The 17451-nt window shown below is 42.6% G+C and overlaps 1 protein-coding gene across 1 annotated transcript; it reads left to right on the forward strand.

Annotated features, from left to right (window-relative positions):
- The first annotated feature begins 439 nt into the window (after window positions 1-439).
- BIRC7 (baculoviral IAP repeat containing 7) lies at window positions 440-16166 on the forward strand. The gene is made up of 8 exons (XM_027710438.2): window positions 440-742; window positions 9342-9870; window positions 11789-11888; window positions 12486-12567; window positions 12658-12703; window positions 13648-13866; window positions 14725-14790; window positions 15311-16166. Exons 2-8 carry the CDS (start codon window positions 9351-9353, stop codon window positions 15511-15513), a joined length of 1236 nt encoding a protein of 411 aa, XP_027566239.2. The 5' UTR covers window positions 440-742; window positions 9342-9350; the 3' UTR covers window positions 15514-16166.
- Window positions 16167-17451: the final 1285 nt, after the last annotated feature.

Here is a 17451-nt window from a genome sequence, read left to right on the forward strand (position 1 = left end):
GCACGGACGGCGATGGCGGGGGAAGGCGCGCGCGGGCCGGTGGCGGCTCTGCGCGTGCGCGGGGCGGAGGGAGCTGAGGGGGACGGGGGGAATGAGGGAGGTGAGGGGATGGGAGGACTGGGGGGGATAAGGGCGCTGAGGGGATGATGGGAGTGGGGACTGGGGGATGAGGACTGAGGAGGATAAGGGGACTGCGGAGATGAGGGGACTGAGGGCAATGAGGGGGCTGAGGGCAATGAGGGGGCTGAGGGAGATGAGGGGGCTGAGGGAGATGAGGGGGCTGAGGGGGCTGAGGGGGCTGAGGGGGCTGAGGGGGATGAGGGGGATGAAGGGGATGAAGGGAGTGACTGCTGAGGGAGATAAGGGGACTGAGAGGATGAGGGGGCTGAGGGCGATGTGGCAGCGCTGACCCCGCTTCTCGCCCCTGGTCTGTTCAGCCTGGAGAAGGAGAGACTGAGGGGAGACCTCATTGCTGTCTGCAGCTTCCCCTCGTGATAAGAACTATCAGATTAAATTTTTTTTTTCCTTCCAGGGGTTTTGCAGAACCCGGGTGGAGTCATGGCCCCCTTAGCCGGGCTTGTGTTGATTTCAGCAGGGCAACTTCCAGAAATTAAGACGACTTGTAACATCTCCATGCTTAGTTTTGGGGGTCAAAGTGGCAAATTCTAGTCCTCACGATCATTCTTTCCTTTAGACACAGTTAAAACCAGAGTCTTCTCCGTGTACACATGGCTGGAAGTTGGTAGTTTAAGTTTGTGCTTATTATCCTAATAAAATATTTGCAATGAATGGTCCACTTTTGTCCTTTTTCTGATCAGACATCCAGACATAAGGAAGGAGGAGAGGTGCTTTCGTCCTCAGTACCTGAAGATGCTTTGGGTTCTCTGTTTGCCTTAGGCTGCAAGTAATAGTTGATATTTTTCTAGAGTCCCAGAATGGTTTGGGTTGGAAGACACCTCAGAGATCATCTCATTGCAATCCATGCCATGGGCAGGGACACCTTCCACCAGAGCAGGTTGCTCCAAGCCCCATCCAACCTGACCTGTTACAATTCCATTAGTTATGGACCAAGTCAGTAAGTCTGTGCTCTGGAGAGCCCCTGAGTGAGCTGGAAAGGCCTTCCAAAGAGCAGAGCTTCCAAAACAAACGTGAGGGAAAAACAGTGAGCAGCGTGGCTGGAGAGGGGAACATCTGTCCGGAAGGAAAAGAGAAAGGCTGGATGTTTGGGTGATGGGCACTGCTCCAGAGTCCATGTGATTGGGTATGTTCACCAGTCTTGATATAGAAACGATGTGACTGTGAATCATCCTCACCATGAGTGCATGTGGGCAGAATGTTGGAACTGTGTTTGCTCCAGCATCCCAAGGTACAGGGGACTCTGCTAGGAGGCTCTACCTGTTAGTTTGAACTCAAAGGCAGCATGTCAGGCATATACATACATGTGTACACCCGAGTTGTTGTGGGAGTATTTTTTTTTTCCTTTGCATTAGGAAAATGGGAATTGTTTGTTCTTCCTGGTAACGTTAAGAATGATCTTGTCTATCCGTTGAAAAGCACATGATCTTTTAGGAATAAAAGCAGTAAGACAAGAAGTCTCAGTTGATGGATATAGACAAGGCAATATTCATATTTATATATATATATAAAATAATTCAGAATACTCTTGGAGTGTAACACTGTAACCCAGGAGGTACCACAGTGTTTGGTTTGGTTTTGGCTTTGTTGAGAGAAGTAAGGTGGTATGTTCCTCTAGTGTAAGAGAAAGTAACACACATCTTTTTCTTCCTGTGCCAACCCTCTCTGAAATCTAAGAGTTCATGTGTAAATTACAGAATACTTTTGTTAGTGTTTTGGATTTTTTGTTTATTTGTTTAATTTAGAATTTACAGGGATTTTATGCAGCCCTCTCTCCTATGAACAGGGAGGAAAATAAAATATTGCCGTGCTGGAATCATCTCCCTCCTGCGCCCCACACCCCCGTGGAATGTTACCAAAAAAAGGACCCAGCATTCGTTTCCATCATTTTAGGGTGGAGAATAAAAGCAGACACACGGAAAAATTGTATCTGTTCTTCTCTCCCTCTCGTGTCACTGCCACATTTTTTGCGAAAACGTGAGGAGGGAAATCATATGCAAAGAGTGTGGCCTGTGAACAGATCCCATCTGACATCAGCGTCACACAGGCTGTTCTCTGCAAGACAAGGAGCTCAACGGAGCAACAACTGAGCACGAGGACTCTCCCGTGTCTCCATCTTCATGGTTGGCAACTCACTCTTGCTCCTATGATTCTTGATGGCTGGTTTTCCACCAATTAAAAAGCAGGATGAGCTCCATTAGAGTCATAATAATGCCTGACCAGTCCTTCTTTGAAGGTAATTTACTGACTGAATGGTGGAAGGTGCATCGGTCACAAGTGGATTGCAATCTCTTCTGAGGAGTTGTTAGTTTAACTTGTGAGCAGTTTGGAGTAGCAATGCCACTCAGTTTACACGAGGCTACATATTTTCTGTTCCTGTACCTCCTGGCTTTGGGTAGATAGAGGGAATAGAGCCCAAATGTGAGGCTCCTCCATGTCAGAATCAGAAGGAATTAGGAAATGGTCAGTCAGTGAGAGGGAGAGGCAGGAGCAGAGAGGAAGGAGAAGCACAACTGATCTTTGGGGAAACCTGCCCGATGCTACTTAGAAAGGGAGGAAGAAAGGGAATATCATTCATGTTTTCCATGCTCACTGTGGGAATTGTACTTAGCCCTACATTTCTCTCCAGAAACTGTAATTCCCTCCACTCGCTCTTTGGATCTTTAGATTGTTGATCTGCTGCAAACTGAAAATAGTTCATTCAATTTGGGCCAGTATTGAATTTTTACAAATTTATTTTTTTTTTAAGTTTTCAGAATGTTGTGGGAAACAAACAAAAAGAAAGGCAACAAATAATGGGTGGGGTTTGGGTTTGTTCTTTATTTCTTTTTTTTTTTTTCCCCTTATGGTGTTTATGTTCACTGGAAAAGATGGGAAGGGATAGAAAGCCAAATAAAGAGGGAAAAAAAAGACCCTTGAAAAAGGAACTCAAATTTGTCAGCTCCAAAAGCCATTTAATGAAATAAAAAAGGAAGTGTTTTCTACAAACACTTACCTTTTCAAAAAGCGTTGAACCATTTTCAACCCACTCTTCAATAGAAGAAATAGCTTTTATAATAGGCTGGACACTGAAATCATGAAGTTTTGAAAGGATTTTCCTCATTCCAAGGAAGAAGCATGTTTGCTTTTCTTTCAAATCACAGTAGGATTTTAAGGCCAGTTCCTCCAGTGATTTTTTGAGTATCTGCTGTGCTTTGCAGATTTTCCTTTTGATATGTACTGTGTTCTGTTCTGTGGGCTGGTGTATTAATAGGATTGGATTTGAAGCACTTTCATGAATCATGTTGCAAGCTACATTTAGCTATTTCTAGCTATTACAATACATAAAGTTTTGAGGCAATCAAATGACATGGCAGGGGAGGCCAGGAGAAAGAATTAGGGCAGGAGATTGAAAGAGTTGAATCCTTAGGAAATCACAAGATGGGTATCTGTTACTCACCTGTGCATTAGTTCTGGCAGTCTGTATTTATAGTATGTGTACTTTTTACAAGAGCATGCAGTGATAGGACAAAGGGGAATGGTTTTAAAGTAAAAGAGGAGAGATTTAGATTCACTGTTAGGAAGACATTCTTTATTCAGATGGTGGTAAGACCCTGCCACAGGTTGTGGCTGCCCCATCCCTGGAAATGTCCAAGGCCAGATTGGACAGAGCTTGGAGCAATCTGGTCTAGTGGAAGGTGTTCCTGCCCATGGCAGGGGGTTGGAATGAGATGGACTTTAGGGTCCCTTCCAACCCAAACTATTTTGTGATTCTATGATTTACTTCACAGCAACATTTTTCAGAATTAATGATTGTTAATGTTTGGAGCAATAAATCATTTAGTATTATTAATGTGTTAAATTTGTTTTTCATTATTATTGAAAAGTCCCCCGAGAGAAGTGCAGCGAGGAAGACATTGCTAGGCAGAGAAGATCCCTTTAGATGTAAAGCTGTGGGAAAAGAAAGAACCTTGGGCTGGATGAAACAGCACAGTGAGACTTCTGAGCTTTGCCCTAAGGGAATGACTTTGTGTTTGTCCCAGGGGTGACCAGTCACTTTTCACTGGGTTGGATCCTTTTGCTTGTCCACAGTGGAGTTGTTTTATGGATGTTGTGGAGCTCTGTGTCAAGAGCCAGCGATGTGCTTTGGTCCCTCAGCGCTGCACTGGGAGGCAGCTGAGCAGTCAGGCACCCTCCCGGATTTCACTGTGGCAGGAGCAGTGACAGCAACTCCCTGGAGAGCAGGAGAGTGCAGGTGCTTTGCTGCAGGATGAGACCAGCTGGCCCTTCGGTGTGAAGGAAGCTGAAGGATGACAGACAAAAAAGAGGCAACCAGAAGAGGGGAAGCAAGGCCCTAAATGCAGAAACAGCAGCAATCATCTACTTCTAGGGCTACAAATGTAATGATTTTGTCTACTCTGCTTCAGGCTGGAAAGCAGTTATATCACAAAGTCTGAATGTTTTGTTCTGAAAAATGGATCCTCGTCTTCATAGTGGTTAACAGTGGTTCTGAGCAAGTGAGAATAGCAATTATGCCATAAATTTGTTTGATATCCAGCTCCTTTACACACCAGTTGCAGTGGCAAGCTGTGGCACCTCTATCTGTGTTCCAGCCTGTTTCTTTGCTTATGCCAACCAATACCTTTTTCCCCCTGCTATAAAAGCCTCTTTCCTCAGTAAACACTTAATTTATTGATGAAAGCACATTAGTCTTCCTCAAGCTAACCCACATGGAACAGCTTCATCCCCTTACAGCTGTGTAGCACCTCAAGGTTAGAGATGCTGAATTCTGCTGGAGTTTTTCCAGGGGCTCCAGTCACTTCAGCCCTTTCAAGCTCTTCATCATGCTGTCTCCTGCTATATTTTGGCCCTTGTAATTATTGATTGCTTTCCTTCCAAATCACGTTGATGTTAGTAAACATATTTTTGATTAATTATGTTTATATTCTTTTCTTCATCGAGTGTTTCAAATCACTGTCTAGTGATGGCACTGTTGATCATTATCACCGAGCTATCCTGGACTCCTGATTGATGTTTACTGATTCCCACATTTGTTTGTCATTAGCTCACGACACTCTTCATTGTAAGAAGCATTCAGAAGTTCAGTAGGACATCTTAATTCTCTGAAAAGGGACTAAAAATGTATGTGACTTGCTAAAAAAGGTCAGTATTAGCTGCATACAACACATTACTGAATATGTTATTTGCTTTCCAAATTTTGGTGTGCTATAATAAACTCCCCATCATTTATACACAGTGACTTATTTTTACTTGCTCTCAGCACCATACTTGATGTCACTTCATCTTCTTCTGCTATGATCATCTCACCAGTCCTCCTGAGCTTTGCTTTGTTGGTGAAACGTTCTCCCCAAAATCACAAGTGTATCCTCATATTAAACCAACCTTAAACCTGTCTTGAAGCTTCTATGATGGAAGAATGTTGTGTATACAGAGAAAAAAACCTAATAATCCCTGCCAGAATCAGTCAAATGCTGTCAATTAACACAGAAGGTGCTTTTGAGCTCCTATGAGATTTATACAGCTTTTCCCTCTTTAACAGTCACACTGGGGGCTACCCAGTGCACCTCCCAAGGTCACCTGTGGGAAGGCAGGTGGTTACAGGCAGCCCAAGATGTGTTCATTGCTTGTAAAATGCTTCATAAGACCAACATTATCAATCATTTTATAAATTAACAAGTGATTTGCTACAACCCATCAGCAGTCCCCAAACAGCCTCTGTAGGAGGGATTTTGCTAAATCTGGATCTTAGGTTTTTAGGACATATCCTTCAAAAATCAACATAGAATTAGAAAGAACAGGATCTGTGGAGCAGAAGAGAATGTGCAATTATCTTTATATTTATTTTATTACATATGAATTCATTAAGGACAAAAAAAACCCCAACACATTCGCTGGTTACAAGACTCTGTAAATGTTGTATATGAGCACTGCCCTCTACTGCTCAGGGACTTTCATTAAAGAGCATTTAATTAAAAAACCCCCAACACTGTTCTTTGTAATGAAAATATTTGTATAGACTTGCCTGTAACAAAAAGGACTCGATCTTTTTATTCAAAGAAAAATCCTAATTTATCATTTTTTATAAACAGAAGCCACCTGTGTTCTTATGTTTGCACAGAGAACTGATGTTTTGTCAAGCACACAGTTTAGAATAAGCTTCATCTCTCAGGCAGAAATGTGGTAAATGAAAATGCATTTTCAAGTAATTGCAGCCTTCAAAACTACCTTTAAAATCTTCCATTCTGAATTGTGACCACAGGAAGGCAAAGGAATAGAAAGATTTCAAAATGTGAAAATGCAATGGCAGCAAAAGAGCGTTGATCCCAAAGTAAAGCCAAGGCAATCTGTTCAAGCTGTCTTGAGAAAATTCTTCTTGCTATTTATCCGTTAATTTTACAGTACATTTTCTTAAGAAATGTAAGGTGCAAAACACACATGTGAGAGCAAGTTGAAAAAAATGCAGAAATACTGTTATTAGAGTCTCAGCAGGAAGATGGGAGTCATTGTATCACAGGAACCAAGATGTCGTGCCTGGCACTCTTCTCGGTTTTAACAGGATCCCAAGACTTAGTTGCTATTATTATTTTCATCAGGGACCCAAAAGGTTTCTTTCTGGAGAAAGTTCAAGCTTGTCTTTGTACTCTTCCCTGGTGACCCCCATGCTTATTAAGATCAAATGTGAACTCATTAGCCAATAGGGAATTTCAGCCCAAACCCAGCCAATAGGGGAAAACAAAGCATTAGAAATAGCCTCTGAGGCAGCTGGGTTCACTTCCACCAAGGAAGGATTTCTGCCTGTTTGAAAGAGCCTTTGCTGTTGTTGGGAAGAGAATTGTGTGAAGCTTGTGGAGTTGAGAGAGTTTTAGTTCATGGAAGCGTTCTGGAGTTTTGTTCTTAGGTTGCAGGTAAAGTTGGTGGTTGGGGGTTTGTTTTAATAGTTTTATTTTCATTGTGTAATTGTAAGGAAGTGTTGATATGAGCTGTAATGTTGCTTTGGCTTTGTATTAATGTGTAAGTAGTGGGTTGTGTGAGAATGTAGGCTTTTAGTGGTGGTGTAACTGTTTTAAATGTTAACTTGAAGAGCCTTATTAGCCAAGCTAATGAATTTTCTGCAGAGCATATAAATGTCTTCAGTGCAGGTAAACCATAATGGGGTTCTTCATAAGCTAAAGATAAATATATTTTTTCTCTGATATTGCATTTCTCATTTATGTAAAAAAAAGAAGGTTTTGGTGGAAGAAATAATTTTGGTCTTGTTCTACCATGAAACTTGCTCTGATGTGTATTTCCTAAGTGGAAGTAGGCTGAGAACTTGTTCATTGTGTAGGTGAACCCCAGCATTTGTTGTAGCTCAAGAGTTATAGCTTTTGTTTTGTTAGGGCTCAATATGAGAGCAGCACTGACTGTGGAGCTGTGCCTGATGAACAAGCCTCTCTGTTGTTTCTCTGTGTTCTGAGAGCAAAATCTGCTGTGCAGGCTGAAAAAACTCTGTGCTCCTCAGTTTGCTTAGCTTGCAAATTCTGCTGGTATCAGGGACTTAATGGCTTTGGTTTTTTTCTTTTTGTATGGATTTTTCTCTATACCAGTGACATAGTTCTTGAGTAACCACTTTATTGTGTTAAATAAAGCACAGTTTCTGAAACTTTAGAGCTGCTTCCTGCAACTCTGCTTTCTGTCACCATAGAAGAAAATTCTAGTTGCTAATAAATTTTGTCTTCCTTGCTACCTTTCACTGTGAGATGTATATGGTTGAGCAAGCTTGGTTTTGCTCTTAGAATCTCACTAAATGTGTAATACCTATGGAGGATGGATTTATTAACTCTGGCTGCGGTCTGGTGACTAAAATGCCCTCTCAAGTTTTTTTTTTTTCTCCCTGAATATGCTGCAGCGCTTTGTTAAGAGGAAGAATAATTCAGAGGTACTGGTTTGAGTGTTTCTTAAGCCCCTTCATGGTCTCTGTGATGGTGTTTATTGCAGAGTAGCTGCTACACAGGCGGTCTCCACTTGTTTGTATTTTACTCTGTGCCTATTCCAAAGAGTGCACTGCTGTAGTTATCTTAATGTGCTGTACCAACTTTGAAACCCCATAATTTTTTAGGGTGCTTATTTATATTTTTTTGCTTGTATTTCCTGTGTGATGTTTTGGGGTCTATGTGCTTATAATGCCTAGTCCCGATAACCAGTAGGTAGTTTTCACCTCCTTGGGATGAATTTACCTATTGAGTTAGGTGGTGAAAGGATCTTCAGGGTAATAAATTAAAAAAAAAAAAGTTGATTGCATCTACCAGTTAATCACACACTTCAATCCAAAGGAATTCCTTTGATGTAACTCATTAAATTGTTCCTTATTTTCAGTTGTGCTATTGTATGGCATTTTGAGAGTGTCTTTGCCAGCCATGTGGAAAGTATTGGAAGCAGTAGCTGAGTTGTTGACACAGGGAAGGGCTGTTACCTTAAGTAGGATGAGGGGTTGGATAGTCAGGCACTTGGGAACTTCTTTAATTTCACTTTTCCTCTTGCACAGAACTAGCAAAGGCAGAAAATGAGAAAAATGAGAAAATCCTTGATTTAAGAACAACACCTCATAGAAACTGCACCTAATTATTTTAGGCTATCCCCTGGGGAAGCCCTTTCATAGAGGTATTTCTAGATATTCACTGTTTAATTAGGACAATACAATTATGAAAAATCTACTGATTTGTGTAATGTTTGGCTGTAAACTGGAGTTGATGAGACACTTTTTGTTTGGGTGTGGCTGTTCTTAGCTTTGTTATGGCATGCTTGCTGAAATCTGCTTTTAGGAATAAAAAAATTTTAATACTAGTTTAAAGGCTGAGCAAAATGACTGGGGATTTATCTCGCAGATCAGTTGCCTAAAGCTGGATTGGCTCAGCTTGGGAGGCAGCACAGGTTTTGCCCTCCCCCTCCACTCTATGTTCCATCTCTCCTATAAATTGGCAGGGGGGCTCTGAAAGTGCTGGTCCCTTCCCATCAGACACTAGTGAGGGCTCAGCAAAAGTTCAACAGCAAAGTACAGAAGCACCAGATCTGTGTTTGGGCTGCAATTCCGAAACAAGCTCAGCTTTGTCCACACCAGGAGCTTTCTGGAATATACACGGGGATGAGGAACAAATAACACAGGGTGAGTGCTGCCTGACGCCGGGAATCCAGCTGACTGCTCTGGGATTTCTCGTCCTCTCTTTCAGAACAGGGCCATGGGGGACGCGGCACCGGCCGAGGGGACGGAGCACGGGGCTGCCTGTTCCCAGCTCTTCGATTCCAGCATGAGGAGTGTGGCGAGGAGACTCAGGACTTTCCAGCGATGGCCACGCACCTCGCCTGTGTCCCCCCGAGATCTGGTCGAGGCTGGGTTCTTCTACGTGGGTCCCAGGGATGAAGTGCAGTGTTTCTGCTGCGGGGGTGTCCTGAAAGACTGGAGAGCCGGGGACTGCCCCATAATAGAGCACCTGAATTTCTTCCCCTCCTGTAAATACATTTGTGGTGAGGATGTTGGGAACCAAGAGATGCTGTCTCTTCAGGAGATCTTTGACACTGTGGATGGGCAGTTCCTCAGTCTCTTGCAGGGGATGGTCAGTGAGGAGACAGCCCTGCCCAATGAACCAGAATACCCAGAGATGGTCACAGAGGAGATGAGACTCTCTACCTTTGAGAACTGGCCACAAAATTCTGACGTTCATCCAGAGCAACTGGCTAGTGCAGGGTTCTTTTACACAGGTAGGTACCCTGGGTAGATATTCTTAACTCTTATTCAAGTTAACTTTTGAAAGTTGCACTATGTTTTATTGCTTTTACAAATGCTTGCAAATATGTGTGTTATAGTTAGAAACCGCATCCTTCCTTCAGCATGTGCTGTTTCACTTGCTGCTTGTGCAGAATTTACTTCAACTTTAACTCCTGTTTGAGTAATGAGGGGTCCACTAGTAAGTGAATTCCCTTGCCAGCATGAGTGGAGAAAGTGATGTGTTTTGAACAAATGTTTTACTGGAAGAAAAGTGTGTGCTTTAAGATCCATTGAGCTTGTTTATTAGTTGCACTTCTAAAAGGACTTGAGGAGCTTGCTTGGCATGTCATATTTTGTATAAAGTGTCTTACACTGAAGCCTTCTCTTTTCAAACCCCAAAATCTGAGTGAAATCTGTAGGTAGTCAGCCCATCTGGCTGTCACTGTGAGTTGTTGCTCTAAGAAGTCCAGATTTGTAATTCAGAAATAAGATACCAATTTTTTTTAGTAAAATAGGAAATATTTCTTGTAATGACATGCATGTGAATGTCAATATAACATTATTGTTTCCCTTTGAGAAGGCTTTGCTGATTAGGTAATAGTTTTAAAGAAATATTCCTCTCTGGATTGACCAATCAGAGGAAATATTTACACTATGTTAATGCTTGACTGCAATTAAATATTGAGGGGAGTCCTTCTGGTTTTTGGAAGCTAATAATTTAGGGATACTTGTGTGTTACTAGTGTGATGACTTTGATATGAAGGGATCTATTTGTTTTTGCATGTCAAACTGAGACATGGAAGGAATCACAGGCAGGTTCCATAAATTAAAGATCCCTAAGCAGAAACAAACCTGAACACTTCAGAATCACTGTTGAAGTATGATTGAATTCCCCCTTTCTCCACTTATTTAAGTAGTATTTGTTGGTAAAGATGGGAGCGGGTAAAAAAATCCAGCCTTAAATATTGTGATAGCTGGAAAAATCTGAGCTGTCAGTGACAGGGATGTAGGAAAGCCCAAGTACCTGCCCTTCTGTTCTTTTAGCTTGAGTTGGAAGAAGTGACAGGTTAGTTTGCTAGTACATCTCAATTTCTGCAAGGTTTTCACTCAAACTGCATAACCCGAATCTTGCTATAAATCCAACTAAAAAGCTGTGTTCTGTGTTAGATTTATCACTTTCAGAGCTGCTTGACAGCCCAGCACAGACTTACTCTGGGGACTCATTAGGCACAGCAGTCTCACATGGCACTCCCCAGCAGTCCCCTGACCAGGAGAACTCTGGAACCGAGCACTGAGTGAAGCCAAACAGTGCTCTAACATGAGTGCTTGGGAGATCATGCCTGTGACCCAAGCTCACTGGCATGGGTCTTTACTGACATTGTTTCAGTGTCCTCAGGGCAGGGCACTTATCTGCAGTTCTTCTTAATGGTGTTTGGATTTTTTCCCCCTGCGATTTCTCTGAAGAGAAGCACAGAGCAGGCAGGGACCACGTTGTGGCAAGTTCTTATACCTGTGAGATGCAATCTGTGCACACTGCCTGCCTGTGCCTGCTGGTTATGGCAGATTGTGGTTAGTGAACAGTGTGTTTATAGCTATAACTACCTACAGTTCTACTCTAAATAGAGTGGAGGAGGGGTTGGGTAAGGTGTGTGTGTGTACACATGGGAGCTCAGGTGCTCACATTCATGCTGCCTGTTAGCTTGTGACCCAGGTCTGGAATCATCTCAACCAGCTGCAGCTCTGGGAATTCAAACTGATTTCCTGCCCCTGCACGGTGCTGGTAAATTGTCACGTGTTCACCTGTTCCATCAGCCTGTGTTTTATGCCCATTCCCTCCCCAGGTTCTCCTCCAGGGTCAGTAGAGCACCCAAGTGTCTCAGATATAAAATAACCTCTTGATATCCCTTTCAGGACGAGGTGATGTAGTGAGATGCTTTTACTGTGATGGAGGTGTGAGGAGCTGGTCGTTCGGAGATGATCCTTGGAGGGAACATGCCAAATGGTATCCAGAGTAAGTCAGTCTGAGTTCACAAATGCCCCTCACAGCAAGATCAAAAGATGGGTCATGCATTTTACACTGATAGATTTGGCTTTTTTTTCCCCATAGGCTAGAAATATTTAGAACCTCTCACTTTAAAAGCAAAATAAAATATTCAAGCTCAGGTAGAATGGCACAGTTCAGACCTGAGATTTTCTAATTTGACCCAGAGTTCACTATCTAAGAGTTCAATTAAAATCACTTTCTTTGACACAAAGTCAAACAGCTTTGATTACTACTACTCTGAGGTACAAAAATAAATGTATTGTAAACCTCGGGTTTCTTTAGCAGTTCTTATGGCTCTTTTTTCTGTGAACTGCTCTCTTATCACAGTTCTGTGGTCTATTCCAAAACATGAAGATTGAATTAAAGGGGAGGAATCATGAACCTCTTACTGTCAACCTTTGTGCAGGAAGTGGGAGTGAGAAACCCCATGATACCCTATCTTTAATGAATATATAGCAGTTTTCTCATAACTCATACCACCCTTTGCTTCTAAAATGCAAACTACTCATGTTACTTTGACTTGAGAGATCCTGTGCTAATATGTTTAAACCTCTCTGCTTATAGGTGTGAATTTTTATTGCATTCAAAGGGGAGAGAATTTGTTAGCAGTGTTCAGGAGACCTTTTCTACCACCCTGCTAGCTCCAGTGAGTCATTATGTACTTTGTGTGTAGTAGATGGAAGTTTGGTAGATGGGGGAGTTTTGAACACATGCTGCTTTTTGTGTCATTTTTCAGAGGCGTTCCTGGGATCAGACTGAACAGGATTCCCCTCCTTCCCAAGGTCAGTGCTGTGATTATATCTTCTGTGTTTCATCTTCTGTTGGAAGTGGTGTGGTCTCAGTTCTGCCACCCCACCCCAGCTACTGTGTACTCTGTAGACATGGTATTTGTGAGATGTTTTGATATTCCAGAAGCAGTTTCACTTTATTTTTAGGAGAGTTTCTAGCTCAAGAAACAAAATTACTTGTTCTTGTGAGACCTCTTAGTCTAAGACCAGAGACATTTAGCTAGCCTGGATAATGGTGTGAGTTTTGAGTGTTTGCCCAATGTTCCTTTGACTTGTGCATGCTCTTGATGTTGTTGTCTGTCTGTAGAATCTTTCACACTGCAACATTTTAAACAAGCTTGATAAGACACGAGAGAACAGCTAGAGGGTCTAGATGTTTGTGAAGATGTTGATCCTGGGGATTATTCCCATTCATCAGTTGCTCCTGGAAATTTAAGCAGGTGAAATTTGGCTCCCATGAGCTTAAGCAAGACTTAAGACTTTGTACAGGCTGCCAGCTGAATTTCTTACTTCTGTTGTTACTGATGAATGGTTGAGCTAGACTGAGGTAGGAGACACTTCAATTGGGATGTTCCACTTGATATTCATGAAAACAATTTTAAGGCTTCTGTTCTGGGACGTGAAAACAAAGATAAGGATTCTGGACTGAGGCCAAACTTAGCTCACTGATAGAGAGAGACTTAGTTTACTGATACAGTAGAACAAACCATCCAAAATTATTCCCTGGGCTTTTATGAAATTTCTTTGGATTAACTTGCTTGTAAATTATGATTGGAAGTAAAAACTGTAAATCTGGATGTTAGTCTAGCTATATAGATAGCTTGAGGAGTGCTTAAGAGTATATTAATACCAATTTATATATAATAGCTCTGGGGAATGGCACACTTGGGGCAAAAAGTTCTGCCTTCTTGGTAAAGTATCTGCTCGCTGCTTTACAGATCCTCTGAGTGCTTGGAAAGAGCTGGCTCATCCTTCTCAGGATCAGCGTAACATAGTGCACAACGTCCTGCAGATGGGCTTTGACCCCACTTGTGTGGCAAACCTGGTAGAGGATAAATTTGGGTTGACTGGGGCTTTCTACCTTTCTGAGTCTGAGCTGGTTTCAGATCTGCTGCAGTCGGGCCGGGCAGAGAGCAGCGGTGCCGTGGGAGGCAGAGGTAGGCCTGGCTCCACACCTGGTCGGGGGGGGTGTCACCTCTTCCTTCACCCTGAGCCCTGCTGTGGTGTCTTGCAGGTCTGCCTTCTCTCTTCCTAAGCTGGAATTAAGAGGAGTAATGCCCACAAGCATTTCCTGGGTAGGCTGAACAATGGGATTCTGATTTAAAGAAACCTGAAGGAGCTGTGGTTACTGGGTTATCAGTGACTATCTCTGCCTCCACTAGGCTCTGGTGTAGATATCTTCAAGGGTTCCCACTGCCCTTAGACCTGCAGTAGCAGCTCCACAGTGTGGAGATCTGTGCATGAATTCACATCTGATCCAGACAGAGGCAGCTGTCTGAAGCAAAGCTTCTAGGATGGATGATTACTCCAAGCCTATTTAAAATTGGATCAATAAATTGATCAGAAACAGCCATACTACTTGTCTGGATGATATGTAGCTTCCTCAACTTGTCTGTCTTGTTACCTGTTTTGTGGAGTCTGTTTCCCAAGTGAGGTTTACTTGAAGGTGCAGTTTCCAAGGCTCCTATCTCCATAGCATGGTCTGACATTTCTGAAGTTAACATGGAAAAGAGAAGTTCACAAAACTGAAAATGTGATTAAATAGTAGGAAAGCGCAGCTGATGGCTCTTGCTGTCTGATAGATAAACCAGCTTTGAGGAGAGAATATGATGTGCACATGCCTTGATATGGACGTTCACTTATATAGTGAGTGAGCACGTGAAATTAAGAGCACAGTCAAGAGGTGTGTAACCAAAGTCTCCTGAGATCCAAGATGCTTCATCTTTTCACACAGCACTGTCTGGAGAGGGAGAAAAGGGTAGCATTTAATACCATCTTCTTTCCTGGTTATACAGATCCTGCTCGGAGGGAGGCTGGAACATCAAGAGAAGAAATGCAATCTGTGCAGCAAAAGGAATCAGGTGCTCTGGGCTGACAGTGGTGGTGGAATTGAGCTTAGGCATAATTGTGATGAATTTAGAGAATAATGGCATCAATAATCATTATATTAATTGATTTTATTTATTTTTTTTTTAATTCTGAAGGGGAGAATGTGCTTACTTGAGTGGTACCTACATTAGAAACCCTTATTCAGGAATTAGAGTTCCACTGTGAATCAGACTGTTTAAAAAAAAAAAATCCAGTTTATTGGGATAATTTACATACCACAGTAAAGTGATGTTGATCTCTATCCCTGCTCAGTCCAGCATGTGTAGATAAACTGAACCTTGTGCAGATAAGCCAGGTTATAATGGCTGTAGTCTTCCAGCTTAAATGAACCTTGCCTGAGAGGCACTTTTGCCATGTCCACAGTCAGTCTCTGAACAAAACAACAAACAAGTTGCAGTGTGACTTCCTAAGCTGCCAGGACTGGCACTCTGGAGCTGTGAGAATATTAACAGTTTGGGCTTTTTTTTTTTTTTTTTTTCTTTTCTGGTAAAGATGAGTCTCAACTGAGCACAGAAGAACAGCTCCGCCGCCTGCAAGAGGAAAGGATGTGCAAAGTGTGCCTGGACAGAGATGTGTCTGTTGTGTTTGTTCCCTGTGGCCACCTGGTAGCTTGTGGAGACTGTGCCCTCAATTTGAGGTTGTGTCCCATCTGCAGAGCTGTCATCCAGGGCAGTGTGAGGACTTTCATGTCCTGAGCTGTGATGCACCCAAAGGGAAAGATAAGTCTATACAGCTCACTGATAACACAGCAGAGGAAGAAAATCACTAAATAGATTGATGCTGGAGCAGTTTTATTTGCAGGGTATCTTGGCATATGTGTAAAAACTCACTAAATGTGCCTCCTGTGCACAGTGTTTCTAGGAGGAGTTGCTGGTTTGCTGTACTGTTGCTGAAGGACTGTTCCAGAAAAACTCTGCTGGGTTCTTTTCTCCTCCGAAGAGAGGCTTTTGTTGACAGACTCTCCTCCAAATTCCTGTGTTCTCAAATGAATCTTTGCTCTGTGTTGAAATCAAAGGCTGTTTTTAGTAGGCGCTCTGGTTCTTTTTCACACATTTAGCAGTTGTTTAGAGATTATTCTGCTAGGGCTTCCTTCAGTAAGTTTGAGTGAAAATGGGGGGTTTTTGTATACAAAATGCATTCCATTGAGACAAGATTACTCAGCAGCAATGTGTCGTGGGAGGGGGAGAGTCTAACTTTTTCTTCTGAGCTCTTTCCTGTCCTCCTCTCTTTTCTTTTTTTTTTGCTGAATTTTCAACAATCACAATGACAGGTTTTACTGGTACTCAAATCTGCATAACTAAGTGGAAAAGCCTGGCCTGTAGTAGACTCTCCAACCTCTTTACTCTCAGTTGCCCTCCCCAGGTGAAAGACTCTTTGCTCAGGGTCACTATGGTCTCCTGGAAGCTTCTCATGGAGCTCTTCCCTGGTTGTTGGGTACTATCCTACTAGAAGATAGCTATGGAAACTTACCTTTTTAGGACTTCTGTTTGCTGACTAAACTGGTCATTCTTATTTAAAATGAAATATTCTATCATTTAGCCAAAAAGAGTAAGTTTTGTCCATACTATAGCTTGTTAACTGAAGGGGAAAGGAAATATGTTTTTAAAAATAAACTGTTCTTTTTCATGGAATAAAATTTTTCCTTTGTTTAACTTAGAGGTCTGAGTATCTGATTCTAGTACAATTCCCTCCTTGGGGAGGGAGGGCTGTGGTGGTGTCCTCAAATGTTAGACTGACATCAGGTTGTAGATGACTTCTGTCCCTCAGTGCTACATGGGCATGAGAAAAGTAACTGTTCTGACCATGGAATTCACAAGACAACATGTAGGTCATGGAGGCATAGTACTGGGTTGGAAAGGACCTTAAAGACCATCTTGTTCCAGCCCCAGACCAGAGTGGATGCTCTCTTCATCCCTGCCTTCAGAAGAAGGTGGTAGTAGTAGTGAAGTTCTTGGCAAAGATGAAGGAAATTACTAGTTGAGCATTTTGAACTCTCCAACTCTTGGAGGAACTGGTGGGTCTCTGCCAGACAGCAGCTTTCATAGAGAGCAGAATGTCACCAACATGCTAAATTAGGTGTTGTGTGGGTTCAAACTATCACTGGCTTTGTTTTGCCACTATAAATAACAGCAAAATATTACAGTTTAAATAGAAGTGCTAATCATAGAAGGGAAAACAAAACCAACTCTGTGCTGGAATAGTGTTATTTCCTCTTAAACTCAGCTCAGTGTGGCTTGAACCTAAAGTAAGCGTGAGCAGGACTACAGGGCTGGAAATGTGCAGCTATTTACGGGGCTTCTCTTATTGAACACTTTGAAAATTGTGGCTTTTCCACATCTGGAAGGGAGAAGCTGGTTTTTCCTGTGGCAAGATGTTCCTCCAGAAACAGGTTTTTAAAGTGGTAGTATCTCCAGTGATGCCTGTCCCCAACAGAGGGCACTCCTAAACTGGAGATAAGGGAACCCACCGGAGCAAAACCCTCAGCTGCTCCTTGTTCTGAGAGCACACTGGGGGTAGAACCGACTGCCAGTCCCTGCCCTCAGCACTTTGTGACCTTGTGGTGCTCAGAGTGGCTCTAGCACAAGCAGACCAGGAGGGGTTTTCAGAGCATGAAGGATGAATGGCTCTGATAA

This window comes from Pipra filicauda, unplaced genomic scaffold, assembly GCF_003945595.2.
Source record: "Pipra filicauda isolate LSUMZ 115617 unplaced genomic scaffold, ASM394559v2 scaffold13_size5146498_pilon, whole genome shotgun sequence".
NCBI lineage: Eukaryota > Metazoa > Chordata > Aves > Passeriformes > Pipridae > Pipra > Pipra filicauda.

Coding starts and splice junctions, on each gene's coding strand:
- BIRC7 (XM_027710438.2), top strand. CDS start 9,351: ATGGGGGACGCGGCACCGGCCGAGGGGACGGAGCACGGGGCTGCCTGT. Junction 9,871..11,788: donor TGCAGGGTTCTTTTACACAG/GTAGGTACCCTG, acceptor TATCCCTTTCAG/GACGAGGTGATGTAGTGAGA. Junction 12,704..13,647: donor GGATTCCCCTCCTTCCCAAG/GTCAGTGCTGTG, acceptor GCTGCTTTACAG/ATCCTCTGAGTGCTTGGAAA.